Source organism: Myotis brandtii, unplaced genomic scaffold, assembly GCF_000412655.1.
Source record: "Myotis brandtii unplaced genomic scaffold, ASM41265v1 scaffold229, whole genome shotgun sequence".
NCBI classification, from domain to species: Eukaryota; Metazoa; Chordata; class Mammalia; order Chiroptera; family Vespertilionidae; genus Myotis; species Myotis brandtii.
In genome coordinates, this window is record NW_005358611.1 from 318,410 (window position 1) to 331,364 (window position 12,955).

General features: G+C 36.6%; 1 protein-coding gene across 10 annotated transcripts in view; it reads right to left on the reverse strand.

Moving 5' to 3' along the window:
* The window catches only part of QKI (QKI, KH domain containing, RNA binding), a 115,773-nt gene that overhangs the window by 19,132 nt on the left and 83,686 nt on the right, over nucleotides 1–12,955 (reverse strand). For all 10 annotated transcript variants that reach the window (XM_014539779.1, XM_014539781.1, XM_014539774.1 and 7 more), the window contains exon 4: nucleotides 8,446–8,589. In XM_014539779.1, coding sequence (XP_014395265.1) covers nucleotides 8,446–8,589 — 144 coding nt within the window. The remainder of the gene's footprint in view (nucleotides 1–8,445; nucleotides 8,590–12,955) is intronic.

Genomic DNA, 12,955 nt, shown 5'->3' on the forward strand with positions numbered 1-12,955 from the left:
CCTATTAGTCTATGCCCGGACCCCCCCACCCCCCCGGTTTTTTATAGTTCCAGGCTATCTAAAATGTCAACCTCAACACAATTTTGTTTGGAGAAGCTACTCCTCAATGAATCCTTAATAAGAATCAAAAGGAGGATGTTTCTTACACCAAGTCCATATCTGTGAGAGTTTAATCAATGGCCCTAGACAAGGCGCATTTTATTACCGTCACCGAGGAGCTTCATCAAACTGAAGCTCCAAGTTTGGGGAAAAGCCGGACTCACTGCCAGACAGCAGTGTGGCTGGACAGGAAGTACAGAGCTCACACAGCTCTCAGGGATGTACCAGGCTTTGCTATGGCAGTGATTAAGTCTTAAAAACTACGCCTGTCAAACTTCTTCATATATCCATATGAACTGATGTCTAAGGTAGAGTACTTTTAATTATTTGTGAAAATTCTAGTTGAAACAATGCTCCTGTGGCTGCCCGAATGCAGAATAAACAACAAGCCACAAAATGGATTGGAGTATAAAAAGTTATTGATTTAGAATCAGGTTAAATTTTAGCATTGTCCTTCTTTGCAAGAAAAAATTAATCAGCACATGCCAATTTCTGTACATGTCTTTTTCTCTCATCATGTTTCCTAGGGCTGTGAACATTCACTCATTCCTAGCAGAGTACCTAACACATCGTATACAACACATATGCCGTTTTGATTCCAGGAGTTCTAGATCTCTGAGAAGGACTTCTATGATGGTCTTTGTATTCCAAATTTAAATGATATTTCAGAAAATCTTATCTGTCATTGTGTTGTTTTATTAATTTACTATAGGATTTTAATTAGACTATTTTGATGTGTAATTATACTTTAAGGAGTAAAGATTAACATATAAATGCTATATTTACTGTACTTCTAAGAATATTGTATACCTTCTCCTCTGAATACAATCATTCTGCAAACCTGCATCTCCTTATGGCCTAAAAATGTAGATGCATCTTTCAAAAATGAAAAGTGCATCTACATTTTTAGGCCACAAAAATTAGCAACAACCAAATTATTACTTTCCTTATGAAACTGTAACCTAGTGGCTTGAAAATGTTAATAGACTTCCCCAAAGACCTTATTTTATTTAATATGAGAGAATATTTTATAGTCTCAAAGTTTTAAGTACTTAAATTTCAGTCTTTTTCTGGAGGGCAGCTATAAACCACGCATCAAGGAATGTGAGGATCTACTGTCCTGAGGCCTGTGAGGTTATGCAAGCGGGAGTGCTGGGCATCCCCTCGGGCACCAAGGAGCCATTGCTCACTGGAGAGTCATCACTGACCCAGGCTCCCAAGCTCTCTCTCACAGAACTTGCACGCAACCTGTATAACCCAGTTCATGCGCTTCAGTGCCCTATTTGTTTTCCAAAAAAACTATAAATGTTCATCTTACTTTGTGACACAAATATGACAAGTGTAAAGACATAGATTGCAAGCACTGAGTAAAAGTAAAGTTAATATCACATGAATGTTTATTAAAACAAAACAATCATTTTACTAGCATCATTTGAAGACTATATAATTTAGGAAGGAAATATTACATGTAGAGTTGTATCTTCTTCCCTCAGGGATTTGGAACAACACACCTTTGCTTAGATGTGTTTACGGTACTACATTCAGTGAGGAGACAAGCCTTCATAAGCAAATTGTCTGCACGGAGGCATGGACTGGCCTGCTATACTGCCCTTCCTCTAGGAGAGAAAGCAGGACTGGTTCCTTTCGAACCTGTAATTTATGAGTTTATTCAAACCTGCCAAATTGCTTTAAGTAAACGCCTCTCACATTTGAAAATTCTCATGGCAACTCATTTAGTTTGGCAGACTGGCAAACCCAAATGCAATCCTTTTATCCTGCAGCTAAACCATTACAATGGTAATTCTGCTCTGACACTCTGAAGAGACTGCTAATTACTGTACTCTGGGTCCCTAGACAGATTCCCCATTCAGATTAAAATGGCTGTGCATTCAGCAAACAGTACCAACACCTCTCTTTCCATGACAGAGATGGTCTCTCACAAGACAGCTCTATCAAGGAGGAGTATCATAGCTAGAGGTCTTTTGTATCTTTTAATACCTTGCCTTTTTTTCCCAATAAAATGAAAAGGAAGCCAATAATACCACAAACTTTAATTATTGATAACTTGGTCAAGAACTAAATGCAGAGCTACCAGTTCATTAACAATCCTATGAGTCATTCTCTCTCTTCCTGTCTTACTTTTTATCTATTTTCAGGTTATAATCAAAACATATTTAACTGAGTCAAATGCATATGGCATTTAGACAGAAAAGAATGTTTGAGAAATATAAAAAGCAAACCTAAAAAAGTATTTTGTAATTCTCCTCTTCTCTCTACTACTCTATCAAATTCTGATGACATCTGCAGTTTTTAAATAAGTGGATTAAAATTACTTTTGTTTTAATACATATCTTCAATTTTCATAATATTTTTTGAAATAACTGGCAACAACTTTAAATTTCAAAATCTCCAGGTGGAAATTTGTCAGAATCTACTAGATCATCATTTAGTTTAATATTACTGAACTCTATGTATATAAATGCTTTCATAAAGAGATCAGCTATATATTTAAAACTGACTCATGTTCAAGTCCTCAAACATCTATAAATAAATATAAAGAGAAAATGAAAGACCAAAGAGAAAAAAAACAATTATACCCACCATAAAGTAAAAAAGCCTGAAATGAACACTTAGGAATTCTCTTGGGACTGGTGGCATCTTGTGTGTCCAGGCCCATTTTGAATTATGAGACCACATAAACTTCGGGGCCTGAAACCACTTAATTTCTCTAAGACAAATTAGTGCTACTCATTTAGTCTTTATAGATGAGTATTCTATCTCAACAGAAACCTTGACCTCATTCCTACTGAAAGGGAGGAAAAATTACAGCAAGGAAGAGGAGACTCAGGCCAGTATCCTCACCTCTCCTTTCTCAGTCTTCCTGTCAACAGAGTCCAGCACAATATTCCCCTACTTCCACTTCTAGTGTTTATAGGTTCTCTGGAGATTAGAAAACATCACAGAATACATATCCATAAGGTCTGAGCTAATGACTACAAATAATAGCAGTATGATTTTCAAACTCATAGAGATGAGAATTGAAAGAGGGATGGTACCTAATAGCTGAGATGGTGTTGCATACCCATAGTAAGTGAAGAAGGAATCTGTGTGTGTGTGGGGGAGGGGGTGCAACTTACAAACAATGTTATGTTTTAGTAACATTAATAGTTTCATAATTTTTGCTTATTATGCCACTGTAAACAAAAGCCCATACTGAGATTGGGATTAGCAATGAGGGTTTTTGCGGGAAGGGAACAGAATTTCTTTCTTTTGGTGTGGTGCATCTGTGACCAGGAGCTGAGGTGGTCATTGATATGGTCAATGATATATTTGAGGCAACCAGTCCATGTACAAGAGAAGAAAAGATGAAACATGCGTCCTGTACTTCCACATAAATAATTATGACCTTCCCAAGGACTTCTAAGGCAAGTAAGCAATAATAACTCAATTTTACAAATAAGGAAAGTGACAGTCCCTGACCATGATTTATATAATCCTACTGTATTTATCATCTCTTTTAATAACCTGAAATGCACAACTCGCCAACCCTAAAATGCATAAGTACACTAAATTTGTCTCCATGAATCTGTATATTGATCATCCAGCTCAAGTCTCACCAAAGTTGCCATTATATAAAAAACAAGTGAAATCTCTTAATGATGCCAAACCCTGGCCATGTAGGTTGTTTAAGCTATTTATACACGGATATACACTTGGGAATGAGTGTGCGTATACCAAATTAGTTTGCCATTTCAGTGAGATCAAGGAGAACACACTAGTGTGTGCATTTTTACAATGAATGAATGGAGATCTTTAGACTCTTTTCAGTAATTAACAAAGTTAGGAGGGGGGAAAACGTTAAAAAAAAAAAAAAGAGAGAGAAGACCTGAACAACATTTTCAACCACCTTCACCTAACTGACACCTATACAGCACATAGCCAACTACTATAGAATGCACATGCTTTTAAATGTACATGAGACATTCAACAAAACAGACCATATGCTAGACTATAAATAAGTCCTAAATAGATTAAAAGGGCTGAAATATTATAGATTATAATTTCTGAGAACAAAATTAAATTAGAAATCAGTCATAGTAAGATAATAGATAAGTCCCAAATATTTGGAAATAACCCATGGGTCAAAGAAAAAAATCATGGAAATTAGAAAATATTTTGAACTAAATGGTAATGAAATTACAATATAATATTATTTTGGTGATGCAGCTAAAGCAGTTTTCAAATAAAAATTTATGCCTTTAAAAGAGTTCTCAAAAGTAGAAATGAAAGGTTTTAGATCACTAATCTTCTATCTGTGTGATGAGTGAAAATCATATGAAACCAAATGAGGTAGAAAGAAAGTGTAAAAGGAGAAATCAATAAAATAAAAAAGAACAAATAAAGAATATCAACAGAAACAAAAGTTGATACTTAGAAATGATCCATAAAATTAATGAAGCTCTAGAGCTAGAATGACAAGAAGCAGAAGAAGGAGGAGAAGAAACCTTTTATAGATCCTACAGACCTTAAAGATAAAAAGGTAATATTATGAACAATTTCATGGCAGAAATCTCATCAACTTAGATGACATGAATAAGTGCCTTGAAAAAAACAGAAAAACAGGAAAAAAATTTAAGAGTTCTATATTTTACAAATAAATTGAATTAGTAATTAAAAGCCTTTCCACAAAAAGCACAAAAGATAAGCCACAGATTAGAATAGTTGTCTGATAAAAGATTTATTACCCAAATCTACAAATATCTGTTATAACTCAGTATGAGAGAAGACAATAAAATAGATTTAAACAGATACTTCATTAAAGAAACACCAATTGCCAAAAAGGACATGGGAAGATGCTCAACATCATTTGTCTGCAGAGAAATGGAAAATAAAACCACAACAGGCGAAAGGATCAATAAACTGTGCCTCTTTATTCTATGGAATACTAATTATCAACACAAAGAAACATGCAACAGCACGGAGGAACCTCAAAAAATCCATGCTTATTCCAAGAAGACAGGCAGAAAATAATTTTCATCTACATGAAATTAGAAAAAGTAAACCGAATATATAAAAAAGTTGAACAACCAGAGAAAGCAGAAAGGTAGTGGCTGGGAGGTGAGAGAAAGGGGAATGGGGAGATGTCCGTCAATTATATGATGAATAAATTATGAGGAACTAATAATGTACAGCATGGTGGTAGCAGTTAATAATACTGTGTTGTATTCTTGAAATGCTATGAGAGAAGATCTTAAAAACTGGTCATTGTGAGGTAACGGATGTGGTTAACTTAACTGTGATAATTTCACAATTTCTATGTATGTCAAACCATCATGTGTACAATTTTTGCAATCATGTGTCAATAAAACTAAAATAAAAATATAGTTTTGAGGCAAAATTAACCCCAGTATCTGTCTGGGGGCAGCGGGAGAGAGGTGGTTAATTGATGGTAGAGTAAGAAAACAGGTGATAGGAAATCTTGATTGAGGTAGGGATTATAAGTGTATATAGTTTCAAACTCAATCTGTACACTTAAAATGAATGTGTTCCGTTGTATGTTTAAAAAGGAATGGGGGGGGGGAACCTCAAGAAGAGTTTTCTTTCTTCATGTCTTCAAAATAACTCCATTAGCATTTTAAAAAAACATAGCTCAAATTGTATTTAAATCAGACCTAGGAGTTTCCATATTATTTCCCAGATCATCTGTAGAACACTAAATGTGAATTTATTCCCAGAAATTTTGATGGCCAATTAAATGTGGAAATGGTTCCTACCAGAGGTTCGCAATGCTTACTAGCATATTAAAACTTCCTTTACTCAGAATACCGATGAAAAGTGTCTCACAGAACACAGGGAAATGCCAACTGCTCTAAGAATCTTACCTTAAATGATTTTCTGTACTCTATCAACCTAAAACACTGTCAACCTGGAATAATAACACTCGAATAGCTACACTTGGACAGGCAACAAGCATCTCAAATGGTTAACTCCTGATAATTCCTTCCAAGTCTGTTCCTACTAATATCATCTTCAACAAGGCAACAGCATTCTATCCTTCCAGTTGTTCAGGCTAAAAACCTTGACCTCCTTCTTGACTCAATGCTTTCTAATATCCCATATTCCAGGGTGGGAACCTTTTTCCTGCCCAGGGCCATTTGAATATTTATAACATCATTGTGGGCCATACAAATTATTAAATTAAAAATTAGCCTGCTATATTTGATCAAACATTTAATTAACTCACCCCAAACGCCTTGGCAGGGCCAGACCAAATGATTTCGCAGGCCTGAGTCACTTTAAAAATGTACTTAGCATCAGACCATGCCTCACACCTTCACCACTATGGCTACCTTGGTTCCACTCATTATCATCTGTCATCTGGATTAATGAACAGTCCAGAAATTGGCAAGCTTTTTAAAGAGCCAGACAGTAGATGGCTTTTCTGGGCATATGGTCTGTGGTGCAGTTACGCGGCTCCTCCGTGGAAACGCAAACGCAGCCACAGACAATGTGTACATGAAAAGCATGGCTGTGTTTCAGTATCATTTGTTAATGAACAATGGAATTTGAATTTCAAATAAAGTGCCATTTTTCTTTAAAATATAAATTGTATGAGTTTTTAAAAAAGCTTCAGTACATCATTTAATATTCAAAGACAAATAATTTTAAAACCAAAATGGTCCTTAGAGGACATTTGCTCCAATTCTCATTTTATAAATAAGAAAACAGAGAGAAGTTTACTTACTTTCTGAAAGACACATAATAGTTAGTAACAGGTTTCCAATTGAATGTTCTTTCCCACGTTAATAATATTTAGAATTAAAGTAGCTTACAGCATGATTAGAATAATATATTAGGGTGGTCTACTTAATATATTAGGCGAAATCATTTGTTTAGTATGTGATATGAGCTAACTATTTTCAGTTATATGTAGCAAAAAAAGGCCTAATGTTAAGTAACTTGTTCTGATCATAGGACTAATAGACCAGTATGCCTAGGGGAAGAAAACCCTTTTCTATAAATTTCTTCAATACTGCACAATTATTTTTTAAAAGAAGAGAAATTATATGGCATAAGTGTACAATTATAGATTTTAGTTTATATTCCTTATAAAACCTATCAAACAGAATTTACATGGAATTCTTTTCTTTCAAGGAGACAATTTTGTCAAGTAAATAGAAATGTTTTTGTTTTGTAAGTTTACTTGTAGAAGAAACTACCTGGGAAATAGAGAACAGCCAGCATTCTCCTCATTTATGTAAATGTCAACAAATTTCTGTTGGATAGAATACTAACATTATTCCTAGTTTTTTCAATAGCACGTTAGGGTCCACATTTCCATATATTTTACTAATGTAAAAAATTATAATAACGTCTTAGAAAACCAATAATGTATTTTTTATTTTCCATTGAAGAAGATGGTACTCTGGTAACTCAATCATCATTGCTAAAGTGACTACAGGCCCATGGACACAGATGACAATCTGGTGAAGGCCTAGGAGGGGTGGGTGCAGGAGGAGGGAGTGTGGAGGGGGAGGAAAAAGAAAAACAAAGGGGACATCTGTAATACTTTCAACAACAAAGATAAATAAAAAATTTAAAGGAGTATAGGGTGGTGAATGCTTGGGGTGGGGACCGGGGGTGGGCTAGAAATGGCCCAATGGGGAAAAAGAGGGACATATGTAATACTTTCAGCAATAAAGATTTTTTAGAAATTATAAAGCTACTATAGGTTTCTGTAACAACGAGGAAATGACAAAAGGGAGAAGGGAGTAGAGAGAAATAGACGGGGAAAGTGAGAAGGACAGGGAGGGAGGGAGGATGAGAACACAAAGGTGCCTGGCACACCAGTAAGAGTGAGCTCTTGTTTTCCTAAAGGCCATTCTATCAGCGCACGCGACAATTCCTCCACGTAGACAACGATGTGCCAGGAAGAGTACTTGGGACCCACAGGCAAGTCCAATATGTGCCCCTACTCACACAGCTCACCCAACGTAAGTGTCAGCTGTAGACTCTGTGCACTCATTACCTGCTTACAGAAAAATGGTCCCACTAAAAAAAAGACGCTCTCATTTCCCTCCTGACGTCTTACCCCTGACAGAGGGATACAAAGGTTAATAAAACTTCTGAAAAGTAGGCCACCGATTCACCTCGCTCCCTTCACAACTCTAACAAACAGGCTTTTGCATTTACAGATCTGACTCGTGCCTATGTTGTCTACTGTATTATAGTAAAGGAGTTATAATTTTTGTATTTTTATTTAAATAAAATCTCTAACAATGCCTGTTCATTACTATAATCTTACAACAATTTAAAATTAAACTGGAAAGGGGGATGACTACTTACCGCGGGGACCAGTAACTTCTTCACTTCCTCAACGGCTCTCTTCAGTTTGATCTCTGCTCTGTTCTGAGCGTCTTCCACAGTAATCAGGACGTGCAAGTCTTCGTTGAGGTGCTCCCAATTGGGCTTGCCTCTATTTTGCTCCTCCTAAAAAATGTACAAAGTAAAACATGACATGTTTCTTTTCAAGAAAGTAAGTATACTTTTCATAATACTAATCTGTTGGCAGTTATTTAAGATAGGTTTACATTGTTTTTCTATGATGACATTATAAATATTTTTAGTTATTTTCCTGGCAAAAAACCTGTGTGGAAGCCCAGTGGATCAAATGATAGTCAACAAACATTTGTTGAGCACCTACTCTGTACCATGGAGCCGACTGCTTAGGATTCAACAGTGAGCGAGCCACCAGAACCCCTGTGTGCTCTTATGTGCACTAAGAAACTCATTTATGGTGTCAGCCTTCGGTTAATATGAAAAACATGTTGTTATTTCTATATTTTGCTTATAAAACCAGGTCACTGGGATAAATTTAAGTGAGTCATTGTCAGGGTCACATAGCTGGTAACTTGCCAATTTAGGAGCTCAAAGTTAGAAAAACTCAAATTCAGAGAAGTTTTTACAATTACTTTTTAATAGCATTGACTGAATTCAAGATTAGGGAAAATGTTTTGCAAATAGACATTGTATAAGAGAAATGCCATTTGTTTTAAGTATTTCAAGTAGTGTTTATGGAAATATTTCGTTATTACAGTAATAAACTATGTTTCCATCATTAGCTTACTGTAAAAACAGTGAGCTGTCAGGTTATTCTTCAATGACACCCACCCACAAGTGCTAGTTAAACAGAGAACATCTAGTCTCCTTCCCTGGAGCGCTCGTCACTCAGGAGGCCTCTTCTCCAGGGGGCAGCGCTGTGAGCTACGAAGAGGTGTAGGGAGGGCTGCCACATTTCCCTTTCACCCAAGATACAACAATTTCAGAACTGCTTCTTTATGACATTTTAGAGAAATATAAATACACGTATACATCATTTGTAATATATACATACAATTTTAATATCAAACAAAATAGAAATGTATTTTAAATATAAAAGTGGTATAAAGAGATGCACCTGGCTTAGTGCAAGGTGCCATATAAGCAATAACTAATTGCCTCTTGCAGGTACTAAATTGTGAAATTGTAATCAAAGAAAATAAAACTGGTGTAAATGAACAAAACTGGTATAATGAAAGCAGCTGTTTATTACAACTCACATGTTTGCAGAGGCCATGCGAGAAAAAAACCTATGTAGCTTAGTCAATAAGAATAGAAATAAGTTGTAAAAATGAAATAATATGCTTCTGTCTTTACTTTCTGTTCATAACATTACTATGGAAATGCATCCCAAATGTTGTGCGGGGAATGAGAAACCAGACAAAACGCAGCAGCCCGTGCAAGGCCATCAACATGACTCCAAAGAGTGAGCCCGGAGCCACCAGTCACTCACAGGCCTAACATGGGGGTATTTCTCGGGCAACAGCAATAGTTAATACCCCAGAACAAAGATCAAGAACACTTAGACATACAAATAACTGCCCCCAAAAGTAATATTCACACTATCTGGCACCTAATCAGAAATTAATAGGCAAACAAAAGAAGCAGAAAATTGTAACATCTGATGGAAAAAAAAAATCAATCAAAACCAACCTTGAACACAGATGCTGTAATTATTAGAAACAGAGACAGTAATGCATAAAGATAATAACATAAGATGATGAGGAATATTCTTACATCAAAATATTTTAGAAAGGCCTAAAAATGACAACTAAAATTATAAGTGACTTTCCACAAAACTTTTATACATGGGCAGACAAAAGCCGGAGGATTTAAAAGGGAAGGGCTTACATAACAGGAACAAGGAACAGAGCTGCAGTATAACTTTACATTGTGCTTTATTAAAGGAATACATTTATGAGTTGTAGAACACCTAGGTAAATGTAAACTCAATTCAACAATTTAAGTGCCGATTAAAATACTTATCCTAATGCTTGCTTCAGAAGAAAGTTTTGCTTACAGTTTTTAAAAGCTGTTGAAAGAACAAACACTTATAGACAAGACGGTGAATCTCTACATCCCTGTCCCCAAATAGCTGGTGGCCGAGCACTCCCTAGCTCCCAGCCAAACACTAGAAACACTCCTGAACAGGTGCACTTTCTGAAACGGGGTGTGAGGGGCAGCTGATGAGGTCCTTTCTATACTGAAGTCTGAGGTGTCCTGTCTTCTCTGTCGCTCCACCCCCAGGGAAGGCTGCCAGCCCATAAGCTGGGGGCAAGTGATGGGAAGACCTTTCTGTGTGGAATGTAAACACACACACACACACACACACACACCCCACAGTAAGTACATAGTGCAGTAACAGAGAATAAATACCAAAGAATCTCTTCAAGAGTAGGAAGTTGGGGGGCAGGGGACAGTTAGGCAGCAAAGGGGGGGGAAAACCATGTATTCCACATAAGTCCTTACAGAATTTCCTATTTTTAATCTATAACCTTATCAGACTTCGTTTAAAAAAAGGTTTTAAGATAATTCTGCCCAGAAGTTGCATTTATCCATTCTAACTCAGAAAGAGTAATGGCTAAGTAAATTCTATCAACATTGAGTTTTGAGCCTAGTAATCATTCAACACAAATATAATTTCTCCCTGTATTCTCTGTTTCTTAAACAGAGAATACAGGAAATCTGGAGTTGGTAAATACTATAGAAGTCTATGTTTATACCCATAAAGGTTCTATTTCAGTCACAAATAAGAATTAGAATAAAACTATGTGATACATACTTCTGTATTCCAAAACACCTACATTAAGAATCCATTCCCCAAATTTCTCACTTCAAAAAATGACGTGGGACAAAACAGGTGGAAAGGAAGCAAAGAAGCGGAATAACAAATAGGGCACACATGAAAAATGGTTCCCCTTAGAAACAGGGGTCTATGAGGCATCAATTTCTTTTTAGTTACATTTAGTTATATTTCAGGAGTCAACAACTGAGATACAACACCTATTACTAATTATTATAACATCTGTCTTATGGTTACCCAAAACAATGTCATTTCAGATTTTGTGCCTCTTAAATCTTCAGCAATACAGAACATCAGGTTTAAATTTTCAGCACAGTCCTCCTGGCTGATTCTCAGACCTCCAAATTAGACTGCCAAGTGGACGTGTCTATCATGGTCTCTAAAGCACTCTCAACCCCCATGTCCAAACTGCAGCTCATCATCTATCCCTCCTCCAAACTGCCCACCATTTATGTCTTAGCTGTTATTAGTTCTGAGGTGTTTTTTTTTAATACGTGTGGATTTTTAGAACTTGCGGACAAGGACCAATTGATTTTGTAGAAAAATATTTGAACTGCAGCCATAAGCTTACCCGTGCCTTGACAGAGGGAGGGGCTGCTATAGCCTCATTTCAATCCACCTGCCTTCGGGTGCCATTTCTTGCTTACTGACCCACAACAGCTACACCTCACTCCACAGTGCAAATAAACTGGCCTGTTCCCAAACATGGATGGTGATGCCCATAACTCTATGCAAGTCACCACCCATGTCCAGATGCTCTTCTCTCCCCCTCTTTAATAGTTTACCTTTTGCTCTAAAAACCATACCATAACTTATGGTTGTGTCTGTCTTATTCTTGCTATTCGAAAGTTTGATTTCAGTTAAATACCAGAACCATGTCTCACTGATTTTTCTATTCTATTTTAAAAACATGTTTTTATTGATTTCAGAGAGGAAGGAGAGAGAGAGGGAGATAGAAGCATCAATGATGAAAGAGAACCATTGATCATCTATCTCCTGCACACCCCACACTGGGGATTGAGACCACAACCTAGGCATGTGCCCTGGTCAGGAACTGAACTGTGACACAGTAACTAGTAACTAGTTCATAAGTCAACGCTCAACCAGTGAGCCATGCCGGCCAGGCCACTTCTTTTATTCTTAACAGAATCTATACACTGGCTTTACACATACCTAGCCTTAAACAAATATTTACTGAATTCAACAGCTGAGCTTTTATTATTGAGGAGCATCACTGAAATCAAGTGTCATATTTTGCATTAAAATACTGCAGCTTCCCCCACAGCGCTCTGCTCTACTCAGAACTGCCGTGTCCGCCTCTATTACATCAGACGCCTCCTAGTCTCCTCCCTTGATCATATATGTGGTTTCTGGGCCTGCCTCTTTTTCCCCCGTTTAAGTTGCCAGTTACATTTGACAGTGTTTGGCCCTCTTTCATTCTTGTTCTCTTACTTCTAGTCAACTCTCTTAGATTTTCTACAATAATTCTGATGAGGTCTGATTTTCATATCCCACCAAAGACACTGCTTTTCCTTTACTCTATCACCTCTAAACTACACCTTGTTTCAATGTATCAGAAGGAGTATAAGGGTTAAAGTCTTTTATAAACTGTAAGACTAAAGTTATATCTTAACATAACAGAGCAAAAGTGACAACAAAAACAAACATATATAT